This window comes from Mastomys coucha, unplaced genomic scaffold (genome assembly GCF_008632895.1).
Source record: "Mastomys coucha isolate ucsf_1 unplaced genomic scaffold, UCSF_Mcou_1 pScaffold22, whole genome shotgun sequence".
Taxonomy (NCBI): domain Eukaryota; kingdom Metazoa; phylum Chordata; class Mammalia; order Rodentia; family Muridae; genus Mastomys; species Mastomys coucha.
In genome coordinates, this window is record NW_022196905.1 from 95,304,081 (window position 1) to 95,330,253 (window position 26,173).

General features: G+C 40.9%; 1 protein-coding gene across 6 annotated transcripts in view; it reads right to left on the reverse strand.

Moving 5' to 3' along the window:
- Positions 1 to 26,173, reverse strand: part of Mapk10 (mitogen-activated protein kinase 10) — a 294,149-nt gene that overhangs the window by 16,119 nt on the left and 251,857 nt on the right. For all 6 annotated transcript variants that reach the window (XM_031337017.1, XM_031337021.1, XM_031337020.1 and 3 more), the window contains 2 exons: positions 6,235 to 6,298; positions 3,037 to 3,114 (listed from right to left, as the gene is read on the reverse strand). In XM_031337017.1, coding sequence (XP_031192877.1) covers positions 3,037 to 3,114; positions 6,235 to 6,298 — 142 coding nt within the window. The remainder of the gene's footprint in view (positions 1 to 3,036; positions 3,115 to 6,234; positions 6,299 to 26,173) is intronic.

Consider the following 26,173-nt stretch of genomic DNA (forward strand, 5'->3'; position numbering starts at 1 on the left):
GGACTTACATTTTTAAAAACAATGGAATCTTTAAGATTGAGGGTCATTTGGAGATGAAATGAACATGCTTTGCATTGTAAAAATGGGCATGAGCCTTTTCTGGGTTCAGAGGTAGGATGTCAGCATTTACAGTGATTCACTTGGTTGTCAAGTGAGCAAGTTAGGGACTTGCAATGAATGATAACCTTCATTGTCAAATTGACTGCGTTTGGAATAAAGTAGGATGTTGAAGGTACACCTCTGGGTATGTATGTGAGGCCATTTCCAGGGGAGGAACTGAGTGGTCACCACCCATCTGACTGTGGGTGGGTCCATCCTATGGGCCAGAATAAGGTGGAAAATGAAAGCTGTCTCTGTTCCTGACCTTCCATGGTATGAGCAACTCTAACTCTGCCCCTGCAATTCTACCTTGATGGGCTTCTGTGAAGCTATGAGGACAGACAAACCCTGCACGCATAAAGTATTTTTGGCCACAGTGACAAAGTTCCTAATTCACTCTTTCGAAGACAAAGGAGACTTGGGATAAAATCGGATATTGTCTGTACTCATGAGTGAGAACAGCAAGCAATGGCTGAACTGTCTGCCTGGCTAGCACCAGCGGCTATGGATGCCAGCTAGTTACTCAAAGAGGAGTTTGAATATGAAAAATTGGTTAGTTAATTAGTTAGTTAATTAATGCATCCCACATCCTTTCCCCATAGAACAAGATGTCACATGTGGGAAGTATGTTTTAAAAGTACGACTTTCAATTCAGTTCTCCTCTTAAATTGTCATTCACAGCCTCCACTCTTGCCACCACAAGGTTTAATGCAGGGTACAGTCGAAGCTAAACAATTACATCTTATGAAATGCTTTATATTTATAACATAGGTGTGACAAAGGAGAGTGTATGGCATTAACACACACAAGAGGATACTCAGGTGGTCGTGAGTGTGTGATTAGCCAAACCTATACAGATGCAGAGGTGTGCCAGATTCTGCCAGGAACAAGCCGAAGCTTTTGCACACTGACTTTAATCAGAGCCACGTTAGTACGTAATCACACTGTTGTCGCTCCTCCTGTGGAGAATTAACACTGAAAAATGAATGAGAGAGGAGACTCTGCCTGGAGGGACACATCCTTGTCCTCCACATTAGCCTAGTGGTCCAGAGGGCCTGGGTATCTGTGTATCAGTGACCAGAGGGCACTTTGCTGACTACAATTTACCCTGATGGGCTCATGTCATATGATTTCATTGGCATCTTACATTCATTTTTGAGGAAACATTGCGCTGTAACACCTAGGAAATAGAAACAATCCAAATGTCAGCCAATGAAACCATGGTACATATACATGATGGTGTTATTCAACTGTAGAGGGAAATGAAATCATGAACTTTGCAGGTACTACATAGAATGAGCGAAGATCATATTGATCAAGGTAACCCTGACTCATGTTCTCTCCTCAGAGGCTCCTGGCTCCAAATCTTCAGATGTGAATACAAAACCTTGAACAACTGAAGAAACAAGGAACATGGGAAGGGAACCATTGAGAGGAGGGGTTGGGGAGCAACAGAGAGGGAGAGAAGAGGGTATTAGTGATCTGATGGAGAAACGGGTCCCTAATTATGGAGAGGGGAAGGAGATAAATACAGAAGGTGGAAATGGGATGTAAAATAACAGGAAGAATATAGGAAAAAGTCATAAAAAATCTCATACTATTAACTACCTAAAAAAAAAAAAAACAAGCCCAAATGCACACAAGCCTGTCTATAAATATACATATGTGATTTAAATAAAATTTTCTCATCTAGGCTAACAATACTCCCTCTAAAGAGCATGAGACCACCAGACAAAAACCATAACACCAGATATGGGAAGACTCTTTTTGAGGTTCTGGTTAGAGTTGTCCAAAATAGTTCCAAACTATTACAGGCTATTGGTATTGCCCTTGGCTACCTGTCGGGGGTGGATGATAACTCCTGATTGCTGAAGACACTATGCAACTCAGACACATGTCCAGATCTCCCTGAGCTAGAACTGACCCCAGGACCTGCCCTGTCTGAGGACCAGCTTTCATGGTACCAAATGAGCTTCCAAAATGGAAGCAACCAATAGCCATCAACAAGAAAGACATCATCCCTAGGATTGACAAAGTAGCCAACTATCCAGAGCTAGTGAGCTCATGGATCCTGGGGGAAAGCCTGCAGCTTCTCCTCTCCTAAGCCAGCATCATCCTTTGTCCTTACGCCAACAGATAAGCAGAGTCCCCACCCTCATCAAGGAAACTTCTCTTTGCAAAAAAGCAGAAACCATTACAGAAAATCACAACTGGTCATGAATTGTGTGAAGCTCAGTCCCAATGGATACAGCTACTGAGCAATTCTCACACCTAAGGCTCGGGGACCGTTGCAGAAGACGGGGTGGCGAGACTGTGAGACTCAGGGTATCAGGGAGTTTCCTGTGAGATTGTGTCTCCTAGTAATGTCAGAAGTCGCAGCCATTACCGTCTCAGCAACAGGACTTCCTAAACATGAGCTGACGAGGGAAATCCCATGAGGGCTCAACCATTATGCAACTGAGGAATGCTGAGCAGGAGGAAAGGAGAAGAGCATAACTGGTGGTCCAGTTCAAGTGGTCGGCCCTAAACATGTTCCTAAAAGTAACATCACATAGACTGAGCTGCTTATATTTGGTAATATATATGTATACACAGACCCACCCACCCCCACCTGTAAGCATTAATGAAAAAGAACAGTGAGGGGTACATGAGAGTGTTTGGAGGGAGGAAAAGAAAGGAGGGATATTATAAATTATATTATAATCTCAAAAATAAAAGTATCATTTAAAAAAAGCACCACCACCACTGTGCTGGCTTATAGAGCCAGAATTAGCAGTGTGAATGCATGATTTAAAAAAACTAAAACTTTGAACTATAGGGAAATGGCCATGTGGTATCTGTTCCCAGGCTCTGTGAGTGACATTGTCTATGACTACACCCGTCAAGGGCTGGGAAGACAGAGCACTGGCTTCTTGGTTATTCACGGAGAGTGAGTACCTGAAGGCGAGGGCTGGCCTTTGACTACGCCGTTCTTAGTCTTCTCTTCTGAGTTCATTACTTCTTTGTAGATAAGTTCTGTAAGAAATAATTGTCCATGTTACTGTAACAGAAAAGCAAAGATTCCTTAATCTACAATCCCATGCACTAGCTAATGAGAAATAATATTTTCATGGCATTGAACAGAGTATTGAATCACAGAGGATTTTTAATCTCCCATTTCTATATTTCCTTGGTCTTAAGTCTAAGCTTAGCAAAAACAAGTCCTCAGTACCGAAGTTAAGTAAATGAATGTCTAAAAACAAATGAGTTACTGCTTTCTGAACTGATTGTGACAGACTCCTGGGTATACACTTGGGTTATCAGTTATGGATTGAAACAACCTTGCCTGCTTGTTCATTCACTTGTTGCTTGGTTTCGGCAGTACTGGCGTTCACCCCCAGATCTCATGTGCTAGGATAAGACCTTCCGTCTAGAATGTGTTCCCAGCCAATGGCTTTGCTGTTGGATGCTCTCTCTCATCTCCTTCTATATTCACTTCCTTGATACAAATTGGTTACATTGTACCCAATCCTTACAATGGCTGCCTCTAAGACCACCTTTCTGTCAGACTTGTATCTGGGATTGGTAAACCCAAGCACAACACAAATCCCAGGATTAAAAAGTCATTTTGGTCATTCCCAGACTGGAGCCTTTATTTTTTCTTGTTGCTGCAGATTAGCCTCCAGTTCTTTCATGCTGCCGGATTTAACTAAACATCATTCATTCCCACTCTTAGCTACACATCATTCATTCATTCCCACTCTTAGCTAAACATCATTCATTCCCACTCTTAGCTAAACATCATTCATTCATTCCCACTCTTAGCTAAACATCATTCATTCATTCCCACTCTTAGCTAAACATCATTCATTCATTCCCACTCTTAGCTAAGCATCATTCATTCATTCCCACTCTTAGCTAAGCATCGTTCATTCAATCCCACTCTTAGCTAAACATCATTCATTCATTCCCACTCTTAGCTACACATCATTCATTCATTCCCACTCTTAGCTAAACATCATTCATTCATTCCCACTCTTAGCTAAACATCATTCATTCATTCCCACTCTTAGCTAAGCATCATTCATTCATTCCCACTCTTAGCTAAGCATCATTCATTCAATCCCACTCTTAGCTAAACATCATTCATTCATTCCCACTCTTAGCTAAACATCATTCATTCATTCCCACTCTTAGCTAAACATCATTCATTCAATCCCACTCTTAGCTACACACCATTCATTCATTCCCACTCTTAGCTAAACATCATTCATTCATTCCCACTCTTAGCTAAACATCATTCATTCATTCCCACTCTTAGCTACACACCATTCATTCATTCCCACTCTTAGCTAAACATCATTCATTCAATCCCACTCTTAACTAAACATCATTCATTCATTCCCACTCTTAGCTAAACATCATTCATTCATTCCCACTCTTAGCTAAACATCATTCATTCATTCCCACTCTTAGCTAAACATCATTCATTCATTCCCACTCTTAGCTAAACATCATTCATTCATTCCCACTCTTAGCTAAACATCATTCATTCATTCCCACTCTTAGCTAAACATCATTCATTCATTCCCACTCTTAGCTAAACATCATTCATTCAATCCCACTCTTAGCTAAACATCATTCATTCATTCATGCTCTTAGCTAAACATCATTCATTCATTTCCACTCTTAGCTAAACATCATTTATTCATTCCCACTCTTAGCTAATCATTCATTCCCACTTATTGCTTATGTGGCACCATCCTTCCCAGTACACTCTCCTCTGGCTTAGTGCATGCCCCACTCTTAGTGTGTACATCTTCCCACTCGATAGTTCACAAGCCCCAAGAATGCCTTTATGTTTTCCCTTTGACAAAGCACCCCTGTGAGCCGACCATCTGCTGTGAGTCTCTCCCTGATGCCACCTACTTGGGCTTTGCCTCTCCGTGTTGGTCAGCATGGTTGGTTGACCAGTGGAATCTTTTTATGACATCCTTGGCTTATTTATAATGTTTGGTTTCTCCTTGTAGCCTCCATCTGGTATTCTCCTTTTCCCGACTTGTAGGATGCAATCTTGCTCAGAATCTCTTTACTTATATGTTTCTGTTCATTTCAATTTGATCATGGGACACCATCTATATTTAGATTCCCTAAATTTGTTCTTCCATGTAGTTAATTATATTAGTCTAACAATTCTTTGTAGGTTTAACTTGTTTTTCTATTTTGCTTGAGCTTAGGAATAATTTTGAAGCTACAATATGAGTTTGGGGAATTTTTGCTGGAAAAAAAAACCAAACTGATGTTTTCACTGACTTATTTTTATTGAGAGGAAGAATGAGCCTCTTGGGGTCAGATGTATTCTACCTAAACTCTCAAATTTTGTAAGTTTTGTAAATGTATATGTTAACTATATTTAATTTAAAAATGTTTAAAGTACATTTCAAACTTAATTTTAAAGTACATTTTGTTTATTGAGGAGACATAGTCAGGTCAACTTTGAGGACCTGGTTCTCATTGGGTTCAGGGTTGAATGAGGGTTTGGAGGGGATAGCATTCTCCCTGAAGATCTGTCAGTCTAACCCTCAAATTTACCTTTAATTTTATATAGCAACATAGAACTTTAATTTGTAAGTATTCAAATAGAGTTTGACCCCATGACAAATGCTTTGAATATCAATACTATTTCACAAAGCTGTCCATAATTAATTCTTTTTATTTTTAAGAAAATATAACATTTCCGTTAACATAAATGCTGATAAGCTTTGGGAAATTTTAAAATAGTTTCCCATTTGTATTTCATGTACTTACTGCAGCACTAGAGACTGAACTCAGGCCTTGTATACACCAGGCAAAAACACCAGCCGCATAACAAGCTCCTGGAAAGTCACTTTTATAGGGTGCTATACAAGAGGAAGCTGCACAGAGTTTCTTTATATCAAATACATCGCATAAATGGTAGGATTGTTTCTATGTTCTGAGCTCCAGTGAAGCAAGTGTAAATATTAGCACAGCACAGTAGGATCTTTTCTCTACTCCTGAGCTGCAGTCAAGCAGGTGTACATATTAGCATAGCACAGTAGGACCTTTTCTATATCCTGAGCTCCAGTCAAGCAAGTGTACATATTAGCATCGCACAGTAGGACCTTTTCTAATCACCTTTCCATTCTTCGATGGTGTGCTCCCTTTCATCCAGCTGCTTATCATATATCTGAGGTGGAGGCTGCAGAACAAAAACAAAGATTGCTTTATGACACTCAATCCAAACATGGTTGCACTCTGGAAACTTGTGGACATGCCATGCCCTTCATTGGCCATGGTGGTGACCACAGTCCTATAGAAATTTTGAGGATTATAGGATCTCAACAACTAAATTCCACCACCACCCCTCATCTCAGGGAAGGATTTGCTCATATTCTGCTCTCTAATAAGACAGCAGAACTCATACCCTGAAGTCTCATTTGCCAGGGTCATTGTCATCATCAGGATCCCCACCGAGGGTGGAGCAGCTAGACTGCACATTTTGTTCCAAAGAATCAGAATCCTGTTCTCTGCTCACACAGCCTGGACCCAAACGCTCCTACATCCAAAGACCTGGTTTAATCTGTTACCTATTCTAAAGAGTCTGTTGCTCAGTAAAACAGTGTGAGTCCACACTGCAAAGAAAGATTCAGATTAAATTAACCTCTCAGTTTCTTGAAACAGCATAACATGCTTTAGACACAGCTTGATGCCTGGTATTGAAATGGTTTTGCTCTGTCCCCTCCAGGCAAAGGCAATTTCTAGTTTACTTAGAAGGTGGCCACGATGACCCCCGAATGACCCCTAGATTGCATTCTCTGAGGAGGAGATTTAAGTCTTATTTTACAGCCACCATTCTTCCTGTATGGAGATAATACATGACAGGCAGTTTTCACAAAGCCACACGCCTTCTAGGGTGGCAGTTCTCATACAAACTCTCTGAGCTTTTGTTCCTAGTACATGGCCTTGGAGAAATCTGCCATATTAGCTAGAGAACTCCAGCTTAAAGCACACAAGTCAAGCAAATCTTGGAAGAGCACATCGGCAGAAAGTGGAGGACTTTGAGCAGAAGGTGGAAGACAGTAAGCAAGAGGAACTGACCAGCACAGGCAGGAATTACAGTGCTTCTGTTGGTATGAGAAGAGGAAGTCTAGAACCGTCCTTGCCAATTACTCTGAAAGCAAATAGCTTTTTATGTTGTTGTTGTTGTTGTTTAGGTTTTTTGTTTGTTCGCTGTTATTGTTGTTTTGTTTCTTGAGAAACTAGAAGAGTTACAGAATCAGAGGAGCTCACACCTCTTAGAATGTGGATTTAAAGGAGAGAGAGGGTGACCTGATAAGGAAGGCTTTTTATGAAGAATTTTCCCACATGCTTGCTTCTGTGCAAGGCTTCTTGGCCCAGGAGCCACAGCCAGAGCCATGTGGCCCTTTGTTGTTGTTTCACTCAGAATCTCTGAGAGCCCAATAAGAAAAAGAAATATTCAAGATAGCCCTGGAATTTTAGAGACGCTCCCATCCCACAAAAGCAGCCTGCCAGAAAAACTCGAGACTTTGTTCAAGTGTGATAATAAGGCAAGTTTGTACTAAGAAATAAGTTCTGTCTGAACCATCATTCATCTAGCACCTGGGACTGCACCTGGGACAAGTGGACTTATCAACTTCTGCTATCCTGTTACTCAGATACAGCCAGGAGAGTGGGGCTGCTCAGTGGTCAGGACACTGCCAACAAAGAAAAAGCCGGCCTGGGCTCCATCACAGACCCCTAGGGAGAGGCCCTACATGCTGACTAGAGAATGGAGTGCTGCAGTGAGACCTGACTGCAGGAGGACCTTCTCCCTCAAACTATTAAAGAACTTCAAAGTAATAGGAATACATTGATTGAGTGAAAAAAATGGGTAAAATCGGAGCCATTTTTGAATATTGATGAGACTATTCTTAAAGTAAGCCGTGCAAAGCAGAGTCTGGATAGGAAGAGATGCTTTGCCACATGGCAGATTGCAGCTGAGCCTCTCCGCTGGAACGTCTGAAGATGTATCAGGTCCCTGTTCAAGCCGCTGTGTTCAGGATGCTGGTAAAAGCATGTGCAAATGTTTGGAGCCCCCAGAATCCTGTGCTCCCTTGGCAGCTTTAGCCCTTAACAAAAGACTGAGCTCAGAATGCTGTGTGACTGGCTCCTCCACAGATGAGATTTTTCCATTCAAGTTTCAAAATTGAACATGACTTAAGCGAACAGTTCCTGCCAAAGTTCATAAATGCCATTTTCCACAACAAAGCCATTTTGAGGAGGCTTTTCTTGGAGCTTCAGCATGTGGATGTTGCTGATGTCCAAAGGATTAAGCTCACAGATTCTAACCACAAACTACAAATTCAATAAACCAAGAGGGGTGCTTTAAGCACTTTTGTTTATAGTCACCATTCTGATGTATGAGTTCTCTGCTTAAAAAGAAGGGGGGGGGGATATTGGGTTTTTGTTTTGATTTGGGGCTTTCCTGAAGAGAGGAAACTAATGTCACCTATAGTGGAAGGGTGCATTCACACAAACACATCACCTAAATGTCAGTATAAAAGAGTTCTTGGCCAATAACCAAAAGACAGTCATGTCATAACATGTACTCTCATACACCCGTCCTGAGGACGCAGTCATTAGCACGCGATGCTCCATAGTAGCCCTGCCTCCACGTACAAAGGAATGTTTGGTGTTTGGTTAGTATGTTATTCTCTTTCCCCTCCTTAGTAAGTGGGAAGGTTTTCCCTTTAGTACGTAAATTCCTAAAATGTAAAGGAATTATGAACAAGAGTAAAGAAATATGGGTGTGGTGGAGAATTACAGTTTCACTGTAAATATTATCATTCATTTATTAATCTATTAAATACATTTATTTAATAAAAACTTAGGGTGTGTAATGGTCAGTATTAACTGTCAATTTGGCAGGGTGAAGAAAGAATTACCTGGGGAGATGGGCATCTTTGCATGCCCATCTGTAGGGAATTATCTTAATTGTTGGTAGGACCACCCCCTGGGAGGGGATTCTGGCCTGCATCAAATGAACAAAGAAAGCTGAGTATTAGCATGCGTCCATTGATCCTGTTCCAGAGGTGCTAACAATGGAACAGGCTTCTCCAGTCTTCTCGTACCCAGACCTTCAACTCTGATGGTCTGTACGCTTGAACTAGAAGTCACAATAAACACTTAAGTGGCTCCTGTCAGAATATTTTTATCATATCAACAAGACAAGAAACTAAGACTGATACCGAACATCCATTATGCTTGAAAATGAGATTTCAAAATTGAATAATTTGATGACCAAACTCAATGAGTTTTCCATTCTTCAAAACAGCTATTACTAAATATGAGACAGCATCTAAAATGTTGCAAATTATAATAAAGTATCTTCAGTACCAACATTAACAGGTATAATAGGGGGAAACATAGAAGTATAATTTTCTCACTTAGACTCTCTCCATTCTCTTTGAGAGGTTAACAAATGGATATTATTATTATCTTTCTAGGATTTAAGCATCTTTATTTCCTGAGAAGCCATAATTGTCTAGACTATCTATATACACCTTAACAGTCCTCAGAATAAAGAACTACAGTAAATTTTCAAATACATTAAGTTACATGACTAATTAATGATATAATTTTATTAAAACAACAAATCTAAAGGATTCTGAAATAAATTGTATTTTAGAAGAGAATGAATGCATAGTCAATGCAATGAACACATTTCCCACTCGGTGCTCTTTTCCTCCTTAGTTACTAGTGAGCTTTCCTACCTTCACTCTCTTAACTATGATGAGTTGGAAGATAAACTGGGATGTTGCAGATGCTGTGTTAGAGATCTGACGAATATAATTTCATGAGGAATTGAGGATAGATAAATGCTTTGCATTTCAATGTGTTTCTATAACTCAGGTTTAAACTATCACAGCTGTAAGTTTTGCTTCTCCAGGATGACGTCGACATTTTCTTCTAATTTTTCAACTTTCCAAATGTAAAACTCAGAGTTGGAGAGGTGGTCAAATCTGTGGTTCAGAGTGATGACTGCTCTTCCTAAAGGGCTCAAGTTCAGTTCCCAGCATCATACCAGATGGTTGGCAATCACCATAACTCTGTCTCTAGGAGACCTAACAATGGCTCTGACCCCATGGGCACCCATAAACATGTGCTGTACATTCACACAAATACAGATATACAAGAATGAAAATAGATCTTTCTCTCTCTTTTTTTTTTTTTAAGAATGTAAGACTTGGCTTGTGGAAGAAATTGTATTAAAGAATGCAAATCTCTACACACATCAAGGGTCTAGGAATACAGCACTGGTTGTCAATCTGTGGTATATTTGCTGATGGGAATCGCTTCTTATTAAGAGAACTCCTTAATTATACCTTCCCATTCTCTAGTTGATCACTGCGAGCTGAAATTGTTCTCTTTCTTTTCACTTACTTGTATAGCATATATTTAATTACAACATCTCTATTAAACTTCACCTGTCAATTCAGTCTATCCTTAACCTTCTAAATAATACTGTGTTGGCAGTTTCATGTAGGCTATGGAAGATAGTTTGTGGAGCATCCAGGGTCACCTGGAGTCAATTTGCAAATGAAAGTAAGAAACATGAGGTGCAAAAGTTATTTTTTTTTCCTGATCAGAGAAATAATTAAGGAAAAGCTATGGATAAAATTTACAGTTTCTCAAAGGAAAAAATGGGGTGAATGGATTCTTATGCGTTCCAGAAATCGTACATTGGATAACTTAACACTTTCAAACTACTTTAATTAAAGACAAGTTTGAGCCTGTGATTCTAATTTCTATTCCAATGTTGTGTGAGTTCCCATGTGTAACTATGTCTGGAAACCATCAAATGCCAGTCAGCACTTAGATTCCTAAATATTTTCTATCAAAATATCTTGGAAACCCATGCTTCTACACTGACTCTCCAACAAGATGGGAAATGTAAGCTGAGCAAAGTTGTTCCTCGAATTGATATCTCCTTCCATCATGATCTGAGCTATGCAGCAAAACCTAGCTCCTGGTGCTTGCCTTCTGCCTCTTGTCCCAATCGGGCTTCTCCAACTTCTTCTGTATTATTGACTTTTCAAACATGTCAATGAAAGACTTATAGCACCACAATGGTGTGTGCATTCTATATTAATTCAAGCACTAGTCACAGTAAAGGATATCCTACCAAATTAAAGCATGCTTCGTTTTTTTCTCTAAGCTTGGTAGTTTGATTATTGCTAAAAATGCATGTCTTGTTGAAAGATTTTTAATCAAGTAATTTATTTTAAATACAAAATTTGGATAGATTATCAAATACATTTAAGGAAACATCCAACTTTAAATGTAGTCTATTCATACAAGGTTGACACTTTAAGAAGAGTTGAAACTTGTAATGAACAAAATATTTTAAAAATTTTTCTTCCTGATTTGGAAAAAATGTAGAGGTATTTTTAATCTAGCAACATTGGCTACTCTGGCTGGAATATAGACACACCCTTAGCACACAGCTTTATTCCCTCTGGCTGGAATAGAGACAGGGTTTTAATCGCAAACAATAACAAGAAAGTCAGTTTGTAGAAGGAAGCACCCATGTTTAAAAGTGATGTCTAATTGAGTGGTAGACAAAGTGATTAATCAGAGATAGATTTGACTGAATAGGATATGCTCAACTCTCATGAGAAAAGAGAGGAAAGGGAAGCTACTTAAGAGAGATCAGTGCAGAGGGACAGGAGGAGGCAGTTCTACTGGGAGAGTTTTACAGAGACAATTTGAAGAGAGAACAAGCTAGACACAGGTGAAGACAGAATGAGCCAGGGAATGAGAGGGAAGCAGAAGATTATAATAGACTGCTAGAGTTGGTTTGATGCCAAACAGAACAATTCAGGAGAGGCCAAGAGAAAAGCCAGATTGAATCAATTAGCTTAAAGAGGAATTTGAGCCAGAGCAGCTGAGTTGAACCAGTCAGCCTATGTTCAGAAAGAACTAGAAAGAGTGAGCGTATTCAACAGAAAGTCTCAGAGGCTGAAAACATTTTAGGCCTAGATAAGATTGTATGGAGGCTAGAAGCTTCCAGGACTAGGCCTAGGTTAAGAAACGGAAGCAATGAGCCATGGAGACGACAATTCCATCAGGCAAATAAAAGCTACTTTTACAAATTCACATATTAAATTATAGGCAGCACTAAATCATACGTGCCTCCAGGTTTTCACCCTTGACTTTGGCCAATATTTCATTTTAGAACATTCTTCCCACAAAATCAATCTTCAGATATTGAAATAAATCACTAATTCCTCAAAAACACAGACACTGAAATTGTGGCTGCAAAACATGTGAAAAACAGAAGTTTTGATAGCAAAAACCCAAACAATAATCTCCTACCAGCTAATCCCCAAAGAAGCAGAGTCCTATGAACTACCCGACAAATGACTCAGAATGACTCTTTTAATAGTTTAAAAGTTTTTTTAAAATACACAAATTATGGAATCAAGAACATAGTTAATAATCAAATTAGAAGTCTGACAGAGGTAGTGGTACTATTGGAAGGTCTGTCCTTGTTGGAGGAAGTGTGTCACTATGGGGGTACTCCTCAAAAAAAGTTCTTATCAGCTCAGAGCAGCCTGCCCTAAGTAGGAAGTGTTTTCTGAAAGCTTCATGTTGACCACAAAACAAAAAAATCTGCAGGAGATCCATAAATGTTAACGTGTGAAGGGACACAATCGTAAGAAGTCAGGTCTCCTTGTCTTTAAAGGCAGTAAGCTGGAACAGCAGTATGAACCTACTGTGGTGCAATTCCAGCTTTGAGGAAGCGAGAGTGGAATGACTGTGAGTTCCAGGTTAGCCTGGGCTATCCTGAGAAAGAACATTCCTCAAAAGAGCTCATTCTAAAAGTTAAAAGGGGGGGCTGAATATTTGAAAATACTTAAAGGAATGATTCAAACATCCAAGTGGCCTGTGGAATATGTGAAGCATCACTGCCATGGCTAATCTTCATTGTCAGCTTGAGAGAGCTAGAGTCTCCCTGAAGCAAACTACAGAGCAAGAGTGTGTATATGGAGCTCCAGAAAGGTTCACTAGTACAGAGAAGAGTCACCTTGAATGTGACCAGTGGGTTGGGGTCCAAGGATACATAAAGAAGAGAGTCAGGCCACTCTTCTGCATGTGCCTCCTGAGTGAGGATGCAATGTGCCTGACTGTCTCACACCCCACAGCTCTGACTTCCCTGCTGTAAGGGCCTGTACCCCTATGCACTGAGATAGAGTAACCCCTTCATCTCTTAAGTGGTTTTGTCTTGTATCTTGTCACAAAGACTGGAGAAGTAACTGATGCAGTAATTACCAGAGAGGTACACATCATGAGCACAACAGTGCAGGAGCTGGGCTACACACATAACGTTCCAGCACTTAGAATCCGGGGCAGGAGGACTGTGCGCTCAGGACAAGCCTGCTTCAACTGTATAGGGAGAGCCCATTTCAAATCATCCACAAGACAGGGAAAGAACAACACAATAAAAAACCACAACAAGCATTAAAAGCTCATATGACACCTATAGAAATGGCTATTATGAAAAAGATAAATCTGGAAGAGAATATGAACTCTGGTAACCTGTAGGTGGACTGGCAATTAGTAAGCCATATGGAAAGCAGCATGGGATTCCTCAAAAAAGGAAAATACTGCTAGAACTATCATACATAACCCCGCAATTCTTTTATCCAATAAAGAGAAATTAAGTCGGCATATCAAAAAGCATCTGAATTTATTGAAGACTATTTAAAGAGCCAAGATATAGAATTAATGTAAATATCCATAATATATGAATGCATGAAAAATACTTGATCTATGTATACAGTGGAATACTACTAAGCCTTAAAAACTAGAGATATCCTGCCATTTTTAATGGCATTAACCAGAAGAATGATCAATGAAGTAACTCAGGCAGAGACAAACACGCAACATGATCTCTCTTATGTGTTGAACTCATAGCCATGAAGTATATGGTGGTTATCAGGGACAGACGGTGGAGATGGTAGCAGGAATATTGTCAAAGAATACAAAACTTCATAGGAAAAAGTTAGAGACCAGATTGTGACTATAGTCACCATACAAAATGATGAGAGCGCATTAGTTCTGTTAACACTTTATAGTAAAGACACATTCCACCCATACAACATAGATTTGAAAAACTTTTGTTAATTTTTAAAATAGGCCGGTGCCTCAAGATTGGGAGTCATAGTTCTTCCAACCAATCAGAGGAGCTCTTCTCAAGTGTCTTACCCTGTGTTCCTAAAGCAAGTCCTTAGCGGTCAGTGTGAGTGACCACTTGCAACAGTGCTCTTCACCATCATAGAATGGAAGCAGATAGCCATGGAGATCAAATAGTGATGGATGTCCTTTGCAAAGCAATTTTTCATGCCAAGGAAAGGCTGGGCCATTGAGGAATGAATTACATGAGAAATGACAACTGTGGGGTCAATTCTCCTTTGAGATGTCTTCTTTGGTTTGGTTTGGTTTGGTTTGGTTTGGGGATGGGAAAGGTGTTACAGAGCTAGCGTACCCTGTGGCTTGGATAAGAAGGAGCTAATGGAGCAGCACTGAGTGACCCTTGGCAGCTGCTAAATCGTGGGGTTGAGAAGAAGAGGAGACTCTATGTGGACAACTAACTCCCATCAGTATTCAAGATGCTATCTTGAAAGGCCGATTGCAGTACCTGTAATTGATTTATAGATTTGAAAATCATGGCAGCTGTACAAGGCATTGTGGGAGAAAAGCCAAGTGGGAGATATGATCTCATAGAGCTGAAAAGAAAGAGCTGCACACACAATCTAAAGGAAGAGTAAAGTCCAGAATGTGCAGTGTGTTGTCTCTATGGACACTAAAGGAAACAGGTGTCACAATAGAAGGATGTCAGCCACTATTGGATGAGGACAGATATGGGAATGGCCAATTATCCTTGCCACTTAGGACACCCCTAGCACTTTTTGGGGGTACGCAGTTCCAAAGCCTGAAAAACGAAGCAGAGAATCCATCATTGACCAAGGTCCAACCTTCCATAGAAGTCTGAACATAAAGGTGGATGATGTCTCCAAGCTCAAGGCAGAAACACAGCTGTCCATAGTTGGTGTTGACATATTTGAAATGAGAACAGAGTATGCTAAAGCATTGATGCTCTGCAGAACCTGCCAGGGAGCACACAATCGTCTGCTGTCCTGGTTTGTCTGGGATTTCTGTGACTGACTCTATCATCAGCTCTCTCCTCCACATCCTCATCATCCTGCAAACATTTCTGACAAGCTGGTTTTCACATAGTGCATTGTTAAGCCCCTCTGTTGACCTGCCTATCCAGGTGTACGTGTGAAACATGAAGATGGAACACTCACTCTGTCAGCTGTCAGAGGGGGCAACTCACATCTATTAGAATATAAATTTTATTATAGTTTTGGTCTTTGACCAACTCTGTTTTATGATATGGTTCTTCTCTATTTAATTTGTTAAACTAAACACATATTAGATAAATTTTTATTAGTCAACTCAACATAGAACGCAATTGGAAAAGGATAATACTATCTTCAGCTGGATTAGGACCTCCAAATACTGTTAATGAGAATTACAGATTCCAGTTCTTTGTCTTCTTCAGGCGAGAATGATGATATCATGGTATTATGCTGCTGCCACCTTATGGTTGTAGAAAAGAGAACACTGCAAGGTAAAAATGCTGGAGCTTCATCATTTTCATTGAACCATTCTAACGCAAGCATTCTCAACCCTAGTTGTGCATTCAGACTATCTGGGAGCACAGAAAGCACCAGTGCCTAGGCCCCAGGAGAGAGTGTCTCCTGGGATTGCTCTGTGGTGTGGAAGGCTTCAAATTCACCCAGTGCATAGTGTGCAGCTGTTTCATAACACTGTTTTCATCTCTTACACAGTAATAAAACCAAGTTCTGTCCTTCTCCTACGTGTCCATCATGTGTACGGTTGCTAAGGGAAGCATGTGGCAACCTTTGATGGACTATATGTCTTGGTAGATTGAAATGATCTCTGTACACAAGAAAGATCAGGGAGATCCATTTACATGAGAGCTGCATCCTGTGATCAAAGGCAGCATTCCAGCAAAGAGAGTGAGGGGAATCTCTGAGTTACTCAGTCACAGATTCCTGAAAGGGGCACAGGAGACATGTCTTGACTGCAGAACTCACATTGCCAGCATGCTTGAATGGTGTCCTTGTACAAGCCACTTGATTTGCAATGAAATCGTTACACATCTGCCTTTACTAGAGAGAAAACTAATACTAAACGCTCACTACAGATACACCAACAATGGTTTGTTGAGAACTTCATCTCCTAAAGCATTACATACAGAAGGAAAGCAAGAAACCACAGCTAGGACACATCACACCACTGAACGACCAGGACACTTCAGAAGCCATCAAGACCCATTTAAAACATTGTATGAATGTAATTAGAAGCATAACACATCAGTGCTCTACAGGTTTGGATGAAGCCACATTCAGTTTTCTTTACTTCTCATTCTGTAGTTTTCACAGACATCAGCTTAGAAATTTATTATACTTTACTATCAAAAAGTTTGACCACATCTTAGAAATAGAGATTATCTTTACTACTCTATTAAAGTCTTTCTGATTCTTTACCTAGACTCGGGAATTGCACCTCCAAGCACACTTTCTCACACTGTCCATCTGTTCTTCATGCATTTATCTCACACATATGTATGAACCAACTGCCACATGTTAGTCATCCTATAATTCCACCTCCCTGAGTTTCATTTTAATTACTTATAACTCATGGTTATTACACTAAGTTGAGATTGTCCTGTTATAGACACAAAGCACAGAACTTGTTTTTTTATTGTGTAAAAGATGGAAGCTGAGTTTTGGATGCAGTTTCAATCACATGGTGTGGTGGTCAGAATGGGAAGAGTCCTCACAAATTCATGCTTGAATACTTGGTCCCTGGATGGCAGAACTATTTGGGAAAGATTAGGAGGTACAGCCTTGTTGGAGAAGGTATATCCACAGGAGTGAGTGTTGATGGTTCCTAAGACTCATGCTACCCTCAGTATAAGCCCTGCTTCCTGCTTGTGGATCCAGTCTAGAACTAAGCTGGCTGCTGTCCCAGTGCCATGCCTGCCCACTGCCATGTTCCTTATGTTGAAAATGAGATCCATCCCTCTGGTTCTGTAAGCCCCAAATAAACCCTTTCTTCTATACATTGCCTTGGTGTTTTGGGTTGGATTGGGTTGGGTTCCGTTGGGTTGGTTTGTCTTGGTTTGGTTTAGTTTACCCTGCTTTTTAGAGGCAGTGGTTTTAGGACAGCTCTGGCTGTTCTGGAACTTAGAATATAGCCCAAGCTGGCCTCTAACTCTGAGATCCACCTGCCTCTACTTCCCTAGTGCTGGGATTAAAGGCATGCACTACCACACCTTGCTACCTTGGTGTTTTATCACAATAGAAAAGTAACTGAGACACACTGTGCCTGTGTAAACATCTGGAGTTGCTTTCCCAGGTCTGCTCTCAGGACCATCAATGCTAACCTGTTACCACAGCTGATCTTATTGCCTTCCACCATCTCTCCCCTACGGATGTTCTGTGTTACAAAGAGAATGACTTGCTGAAAGTTTAAAATACAATGCTATTCTCCAGCTTTTGGAGAAATGCTTTCTTTTCACCCTTGAGAGTGCTTCCTGTTCCGGTTTCACCTTCCTACCCTGCCACTTTCTCATCCATCTCCATCCAGTTTATCTGAATGTTTTCAATTCTTCGGACCTCCTTCTTATTTTGGAATGAGTGTACATGCCCTGAATTCTGCCTGTCTTCTCTACTTCAATCCCTTCTTTATCCTTCATGCTTCTATTATGTAGCCTCCTCTAGCACACATTGCTAAACTGAATGATTTTCTGTGCAATTTCATTATATTATGTTTAAAATTTGAACTATTTACCACTCAACACATACTGTCTCTTCATATACTGTGGTACAAATAACAGGAGAAGGTTATTGTCCCTTTGCTCAGCTCTGGTCACTGCTGTGTAGCTCTGTACATCATGTAGAACAGATAGTCAACAAGTAGGAACAATTCCTGTGCTCACAATTATGCATACAACCTTAGGGGGAAATGTCAATGGGAAAGACTAAATGAATGGTACTGGCTCAGCCTCCCATGTGCTGAACACACAAAGAGAGCCCAGCTTCTTTTGTGGCCAGATCAGTCACGTGTTTACCGAGACTGGGCATCCATTAAGACCCATGAGCCTCTGGCCTAACAGTGATTAATATAAACTATTTACTTCAGCAAGTATTTCTTCCCTGACTACTAAGATCAAAACTGTGTTATAAGTACCTGAACAATATCCCAAAGGTCAGAGTTATCTCTCTGTGTTGGCCTTTAGTTCTATATATAGGATCAACTGCAGAGAAAGAGGAAGTCTTAAGGGTGGAGTGAGGTCTTGGATGATCTTGAAGTATTGACCCCAGCATAGTCAAGGACAGGAATGCCTCAGCTCTAGAGGAAGGGTAAAGCTTCCCCAGGTGAAGCTCAGCAGGACAGCGAAACCTTCCATGTTGGACCAAGTGCAAACAGTTGATCAACATCTAGGATAACTTACGACTGTAGCTTCTCCCCACTGATACAGCCTGATACTTGCCTATTAAGATGGGTAGTTTTATGTCAATTTGACAGCTGCCAAATGAAGTCAAGGAATGCTTTCTAAATTTCACTCATAAAGAGAAATTGGTTCATTATTGTCACCTGCCAGAAAGATGGGCAGAATAGACATCCAAGTAAAATGTCTTTCCCTAGGAGTTTGTGTGTGTGTGTGTGTGTGTGTGTGTGTGTGTGTGTGTGTGTCCGTGAGCATGTGTACACTCATATGTGCTTGCTGGTTGGCGATATAAACCACCTTTCTTACCTCACAGCTGTGATGCCATCTGGAGCAGCACTGATTTGGAGCTCTGTAAAGTTTAATGAATGCTTGAATTTTTATTATGAAAATGATAAGAAGCCTCAGGAAGATGTCCGAGATAATATGCCTTACTTTACATTTTCAAAGGAAGACTCTGGGCTCCCTGCCCACAGTCGCCATGGACAGGAGTGGAGCTATGTGAAATGAGACCAGCCCTGGATGCAGGGGAGAGAAGGAGTTTGTTTGGCTCACAAGACGAGCAGTGCTCCATCAGGACAGCAAGGTTCCTGGAGGACACCCACTCTCTCCTGGAGTTTTCATGAAGCTCAAGCAACTGGGAAAATAGGAGCGTGCTCAACTTGGCACGCACAGGGGAGCAGAATTCAAGTGACATTTACAAGTCATAAGGCTACTGGTTCCACTTTCTCTGCACACAGCCAGTAAGGCCTAGTCTCTGTTCCAGGGGAACTTGAAGTAGCAAACTCTAGGGAGCTCAATATGAACAAAGTGAATCAGTTGAGCACTGTGTGGCCTGATAATGGGTGTCAGGATAATGGCCTGCAGCTGGATGTCAGGAAAAAGTCCATTTACAGTTCAGAGAAGCAACAAAGTCTTTTAGGAGGTCTTTCTGCTGGGCTAAAGAACATATCAGCCTTTGCAAGAGGTATACGTATAAAGGAACTAGAAAACGATTTTTGTGAAAATCCATTCACCACACTCAGATACTGCTGAGTCAGCCTCCGCAAGCCCGGGTTCCCCACACCACTGCTACAGGAACAAACCAGAAGGAAAGTGAGCAGGAGGCTCAGAGCCTTCCATGATTCTGTATCAACACCGGGATCAATATCCCATCAACCCTGAGACACTAAGGGCAATGCACCACACTCCTCAGAAGGCGTCAGTCCAGAGCCTGGGCTATGAACCCACAGAGATGCTGAGCCTCAGTGGCACGGTTAGCAGCTGCACTAGGGAAAACTAGTTGCAACACACTTTACCATCTTTACAGAAAAGTAGATTCTCACATAACCTTTAATAACTTTTTAATTCCCAATTTAGCAAGTTCAAGGGCATAATTATTTTCATCCGAGAACTTGTGTTTTTTTTTTCATCACTGATTTCTCTAGATTGGTCCAGGATCTGAATTAATGAACTCTTTTAATCCCATATAAAAACATCTCTGGCATCTTACACAAGAAAGCATTGGTCCAGAACATTAACATATAAGATGAACATCCTAAAAGTGGACAATATTGTTATTCTAAATTTATTGCCATTTTAAATTTCTTCAATGTATAAATTATTAAAATACTGCTCTCGTGAAGAGAAATCACCTTTTTAAAGGGTGTGGTAACAGAACGATATGGATGGTGACTGAGTGTTGACTCCCAACCTTAGCTCTCCATTGCAGGCTGACATAAAATCATTTTAATATTGCCTGGAACTAGAGCAATGGCCCAGAGGTAGTGACAGACCTGAGTCACTAAAAGTAAATGACTGAAGTAATGGAGAAGTGAAGTGACAGTGGAAAATTTTATAAAATAGTTAATGCACTATAATTTTAAAAAAATGTTAATTCAACTAGCATTTCTGAATCCCCATTTTGGTAAATAATAATAATAAAATCCAATACATGATATGAGTCATTACATCAAAATATTTCTCTCAAGTCGTCACCAGGATGCCTAAGTCTGAGCTTTGTGACATAGGAAAAGGGGCTGTAGAGGTGAGAAATTTCAGCAGGGCAGAATCACCTGAAGGTGAGAGATGACTTCTGGTTGATCACACGCCCACTGGAAGCCTGTGAATCATTAAAACTAGTCATGTAAAATCTGAGGAGTAAGAGGATCACAGTAGGAGCAGCGGGCTGTGCCTCAAGGAAGAGAAACTCAGTCAGAACAAACCCCAAGCTGCTCTAAAGAGTTCCTATGCCTTAGAAAACCACACTTCATTTCTAGTGGATTCTTCATGCTGTGCTACCTCACTTGGCAACGAGACATTCGGAGGACGAGCGTACAAAGAAAACAACTCTATGGGGCTTTTTAAATTACCATGACAGAAATAAACGCTGTTTTCATCCCCTTTATGTTTTATAGATTAAAACAGCTGGACCTAACTTATTTAATTATATCCATAAAAGCACCTCTCTAATCACACTACACCTTCTCAAAGTCGACTGAGAATTCGCACACACATCCCTTAAAACTTTATTAGGCGGGAGAGATTAGTGATGACAATTACTGAAGCCATTTCTAATTTCCACTCTTCTTCCATCCCTAGTGTGCTGAGGTCCATTTCTCCCTGTCTCTTATACCAGCCACTTTCCTAGTTCTCAACTGGTCTTTCTGCTAACATTGTACCACTAGGAATAAGAAGAAACTGCCTAAACATAAACCCCATTGTTTTAATTCCAGATTCAAATCACTTCAGCTCCTCTTCAGGATTCACCCCAGGTACCTCTGGGAATGGAGAGAAATGCTTCCTGCCCTGGCCTCTGCCTAAGTGTCCAGCTCATTCCTCGCCTCCCCTGGGTGACTGTACCAATTCAGCGTGCCTCTCATCAGGCTCACCCGTGTGTCCTTCTTAGCTTAGAGCAGGCATATTTCCCTCCTACCAGCAGCCTACCCCGCTAAGATCTTCTTTCATCTTCCCTCCTGATCATCATTGGATAGCAGCTAAGCTGAGTTTTCCTCCTGAAAGCACTCTCAGAGTACAGAGAATGGGCCTATATCCCTCTATCTATCCCAGCATCTCTAATTCCCTTTCCATAGTGGTTATGAGAGGCACACACACACACACACACACACACACACACACCCTCGTTTATATAACTACAGACAGTACATACTAAAAGCCTCTGAGTAACAGAAAATTTCTTGTTTTGCTAATAGAAATATCTGCCAATGCTGGCTGTGCACAATTAAAATGTAATACAAACTTCCGGGAATGAATTGAGTGCCTATGACCATCATGTGACCTGAGCTCAGGTCTTCTCTTTGCTTGCCCTGAGTGGTTAATATGGTATTTTACCATCTCCCTGCATTAGCAGTAGTTTGCCATTCTGTGTTTCTTAGTTGTCTCTCATGCCTAGGTCACTTTGGGTTGGGAAAGCCTGGATATGCACAAGAGTCTTTAAAATGGACTTAGGACAAACCATGTTTTTAGTTTAAACTATAGTGAAGCCTTCCAGCTGCCGGAAAGTGACTCATGATTTAAAACCAATGTTCTGAGGAGGAATTTTTTGAGTTCTAGCTAGACATGAGTCTGCTTTATGAGTGATTGTGCAGCAATGGCAAGGTGGTGTGGGAAGCCTGCCGCCCATAAAGGAGTGTGGCAGGTGGCTGCATTGTGGAAATGCACTCTACCCCACATATCACAGGGCAGACACCAGAATGGTTGTCTGCAGAACCACTCCAAAGCACCTCACACCGTAGGTGAGATGCTCTCTGGAGCTCTGCCCGAGGTGTGCCTCCCCTTTAAAAAGAAGTACATGGAACTGCTCAGGTTTCACAATGTACATGAAAATAGAAGTGGCACTTCCCTGGGATTATGTACAAGCAGTAATTGGAGGAAATCCTTGGGGTTAAAAGGTATTTCTGTGGACAAGTTCCATTCCTTTTCATAAGGTACTGTGGGCCAATATTCCATAAAGGATGCTGGGAGTCTTGTATTAAGCCAGAGGCAAGTTATAGAAGAGATTTGTATCATCCCTGTGACTGCCTTGCCATTAAAAAAGGAACATAATAATTTTATTACAGTGCACACTCTGTGAAAGACCATCAACTTTTAATAGACTTGTAAAAGTGTAACCTTTTCAATATTCTGCCTCATCGTCTGAGGAATCCAGTCTACCTTCTCACTTCTAACAGATGCCCCAGGGCCTCAGCTACAGTTTTATGGGAGGGAGTGACATTCAAATTCTGCCTTCTCCTGACTCGCAGGTTACCAGCACTAAGCACTCCAGCCTCCCTGTTCTCACCTGCAAACCCTGAGTCTGCAGCCTTCTGCACTTCTGATGACGTTCTAACACTACAGTTTTCATTTGATGCTAAAAGGGTCAACGTAATCATTCTCTGGTGTTTATAACCATCTGTTTTCATGTGATCACAAGGAAGGGTTTTCAGCATCAGCGTCATTGGGGTTTCTACTGCCCAGTGCCTCCTAGATTATGTCTCTTTTTATCTCTTACCCTTAAGAACCAGGTTGGTAGGTTAACCCTGTGGTGTCAGCCTTGCAGGGTGTTCTGGTTATGCCTGCATTTATTTCACCCCTCTGTTGCAATGCTCGATATAGTCAGTATCTCAGATTGTTGGAGTTACGCATGGCAAGGAAATGTGAACCCTACATAGGACATAGGGCATCGTGTAGGAGAAACAACCTGGCGGCAAGACTTGAGAAAAGCTGAACCTGAGCCTGCCACTCTCAGGAAACCTGTACCATCCATTGTAGAATGTAACCATGAAACCATGAGCTAGCTGTTAACTTAACTCTGAGAAACTCTTCAGCAAAGGAGCTAGCTGCTTCAACAGGAGGCAGGGGATGTCAATTTCTATTGCTTAGAACGAGACATTTAAAAATTGCTTAGAGTCCTGTACACACATGCACACACACACACACACACACACACACACACACACACACACATACACACACGCTTGTGCACAGAAGATAGAGAGAGGAGAGGGGAGGGAGGGAGGAAGGGAGGGAGGGAAAGGGGCAAAGAGGCGAAAGAGAAATCTATGGCCAGTGTTTCAGCACACCACAGTGGTGATGTCTGGAGGCACAGTGTTGTATGTATATTGCTTCATCCCACTTCTTAAAATAGTGAGACCTTTACAAACCAAAGTAACTCCAATACAAATATGTGTTTCTATGAGGAGAATAAGCTAGTTTTACAAAAGTATGCAAAAACATTATCAGCATTTTTGAGGCTTGCTAAAATAAGCTTTCTCTAGTGGTTCAGTGCTTTTGCACAACTAAATCTGGAGTCTGAGGAGATATCTCAGTGGTAAAGCGCCTGCCTAGCATAGAAAAGGCCCCAAGCAAATTAAAAATAAAACTAAATAAATAATGAATAACTAGGTTTGGGATAAAGTCAGTCCAAAACTCTTGTGAAGATTATAAACTGTGAGCCCAGAAAGTCATGGGTCAATGATTACACCCATCTGACCCCAGAATGACTTTCAAAGGTCTTGAATTCATCCAAGGAACCATTGCACAGTAAGAAAGCTTGGTGCTGGGTATGCACTCCTAAGAGCTGGGAACTTTCTCCCTATTTGTGTAGTTTGGGCTTGACAACATTGGCGAGCATGGGATGTAATGAGCATTAGTCATGGGGGATACCATAGGCTAGGAATGTGGATACAGATATTTTTTAATGAAAAGTATCATATTTACATTTTCTTTTTCTTTCTTTCTTTCTTTTTTTTTTTTTTTTTTTTTTTTGAGACAGGGTTTCTCTGTATAGCCCTGGCTGTCCTGGAACTCACTCTGCAGACCAGGCTGGCTTCGAACCCAGAAATCCGCCTGCCTCTGCCTCTCAAGTGCTGAGATTAAAGACGTGCGCCACCACTGCCCGGCCATATTTACATTTTCATCATTCAGCAAAGCTGAATTGAATCTGAGAGCAAAGAGCCAAAAAAAAAAAAAAAAAATGCTTCAAGTAACAAAACTATTTAGGGTTCTACAGATAAGCATTTATCTTGGAAGAAAACTAATGTGGCTGCTCAATTCAGAGCTTATAAATAATTATTACCATGTGGGCCTTGTGGAAAACCCTAGCGTGGACTCTTAGTGTGGGCAGCTTTGTATACAACGCAGGTGTACCTTTGAGAATGAGCCATTCAACCATGTCAGCTTTTCACCTGCTCAGCAGATTCTATACATGCCAACAAATGGAAATCAAGATGAGCCTTCCTCTTTCACAGACAAATCTTCTACAATGAGGGATAGTTCAACTAAGAGTGAAGTGCACACTCCTTTCACGAGTCAAGGAGGGGAAGGAGGCCCTGAAAGCAGGTGGCTAAGTCTGCTTACAGCACACACTGTAACAAGGCCCCTGGTAACGTAAGGCAGCAGGATCAAAACAACCAGAATGTGATTCAAAGACACCTTCCCTTGAACAACCAGACCTTGGGAATACAGCATGTGGTGAAGTTTTATTTTCTCTAAAAGGCAATTAGTAAATTGCTCACATTTGTTGCTAAAAGGATACATCAGCATTAACAGATGGAAATTTTTTAAAATCTGCAAAGTGCAAATATTAGGAATCACAACCTTCTACCAAGTAAATGAGACTCTGCAGTGCTCTTTCTATAATTAAGCACGTAATTAAATCTGCATTTGTGTAGCTCCTGTGTCTTCCCACTTAATTCTAAGTGTGTATCTGCTTTACATGTATATACTGAGGGTTCTAGTCCACGCTAAAAGGTCTTCCACGACAGATACATGGCACCAAACTGGTCTGCAAATTCATCTCACTGTGTTGCTGTTCGCTGGGTTTTCACAGCATGCTGTACTCTGTAATAAGAAACCATATGAGGTGGGCCTTGTGTTGGGACAGATGGCGGGAACGGCTGAGAGAAATGCAGCCAGTTTACAAGCTCCAGGAGAATGGGACAAATCATACTTAGAAGAATTCTTAGGAACAGTTAGTCTGAAAACAGAATTTAAGTGATGCAAGAAGGAAAGAAGAAAATCAAGACTTTTTGCCTTCCTGGTCCCTTAGCAGTGCCTTTTTCTGTCTTCTAAAGGCAAAGCTGTCTATAACCCACACACAAACTGCCATAGCAGTTATAAGACTGATTTTAAAACTTACTGATAACAATTATGAGAAGAAACTATGGAACTGAACACCTGGCAGTCAACTAACTCAGTCATTCTCTACCTCAGTTTGGATTGGGGTTTCTTGATCTACTTGTGAATACAAGGGAGACAATTTTAATCTAATTTTCGTAAAGTTCCAAAAAAAATGGAGAAATCTTTCTGAAATTAATTCTCTTCATGAACACTTCATGAAAGCTTATTCTTCAAAAATGAGCCACTTCGATTGGCTGGCTTTGTTAAATGTAGTGGTATGTTTAGTTGCAAATATATAGAAAAACTCAGTGTAGGTTTTGCAAACTTAGACTCAAAGCAATAAATATGATTCAAAGGAGCTAAAGA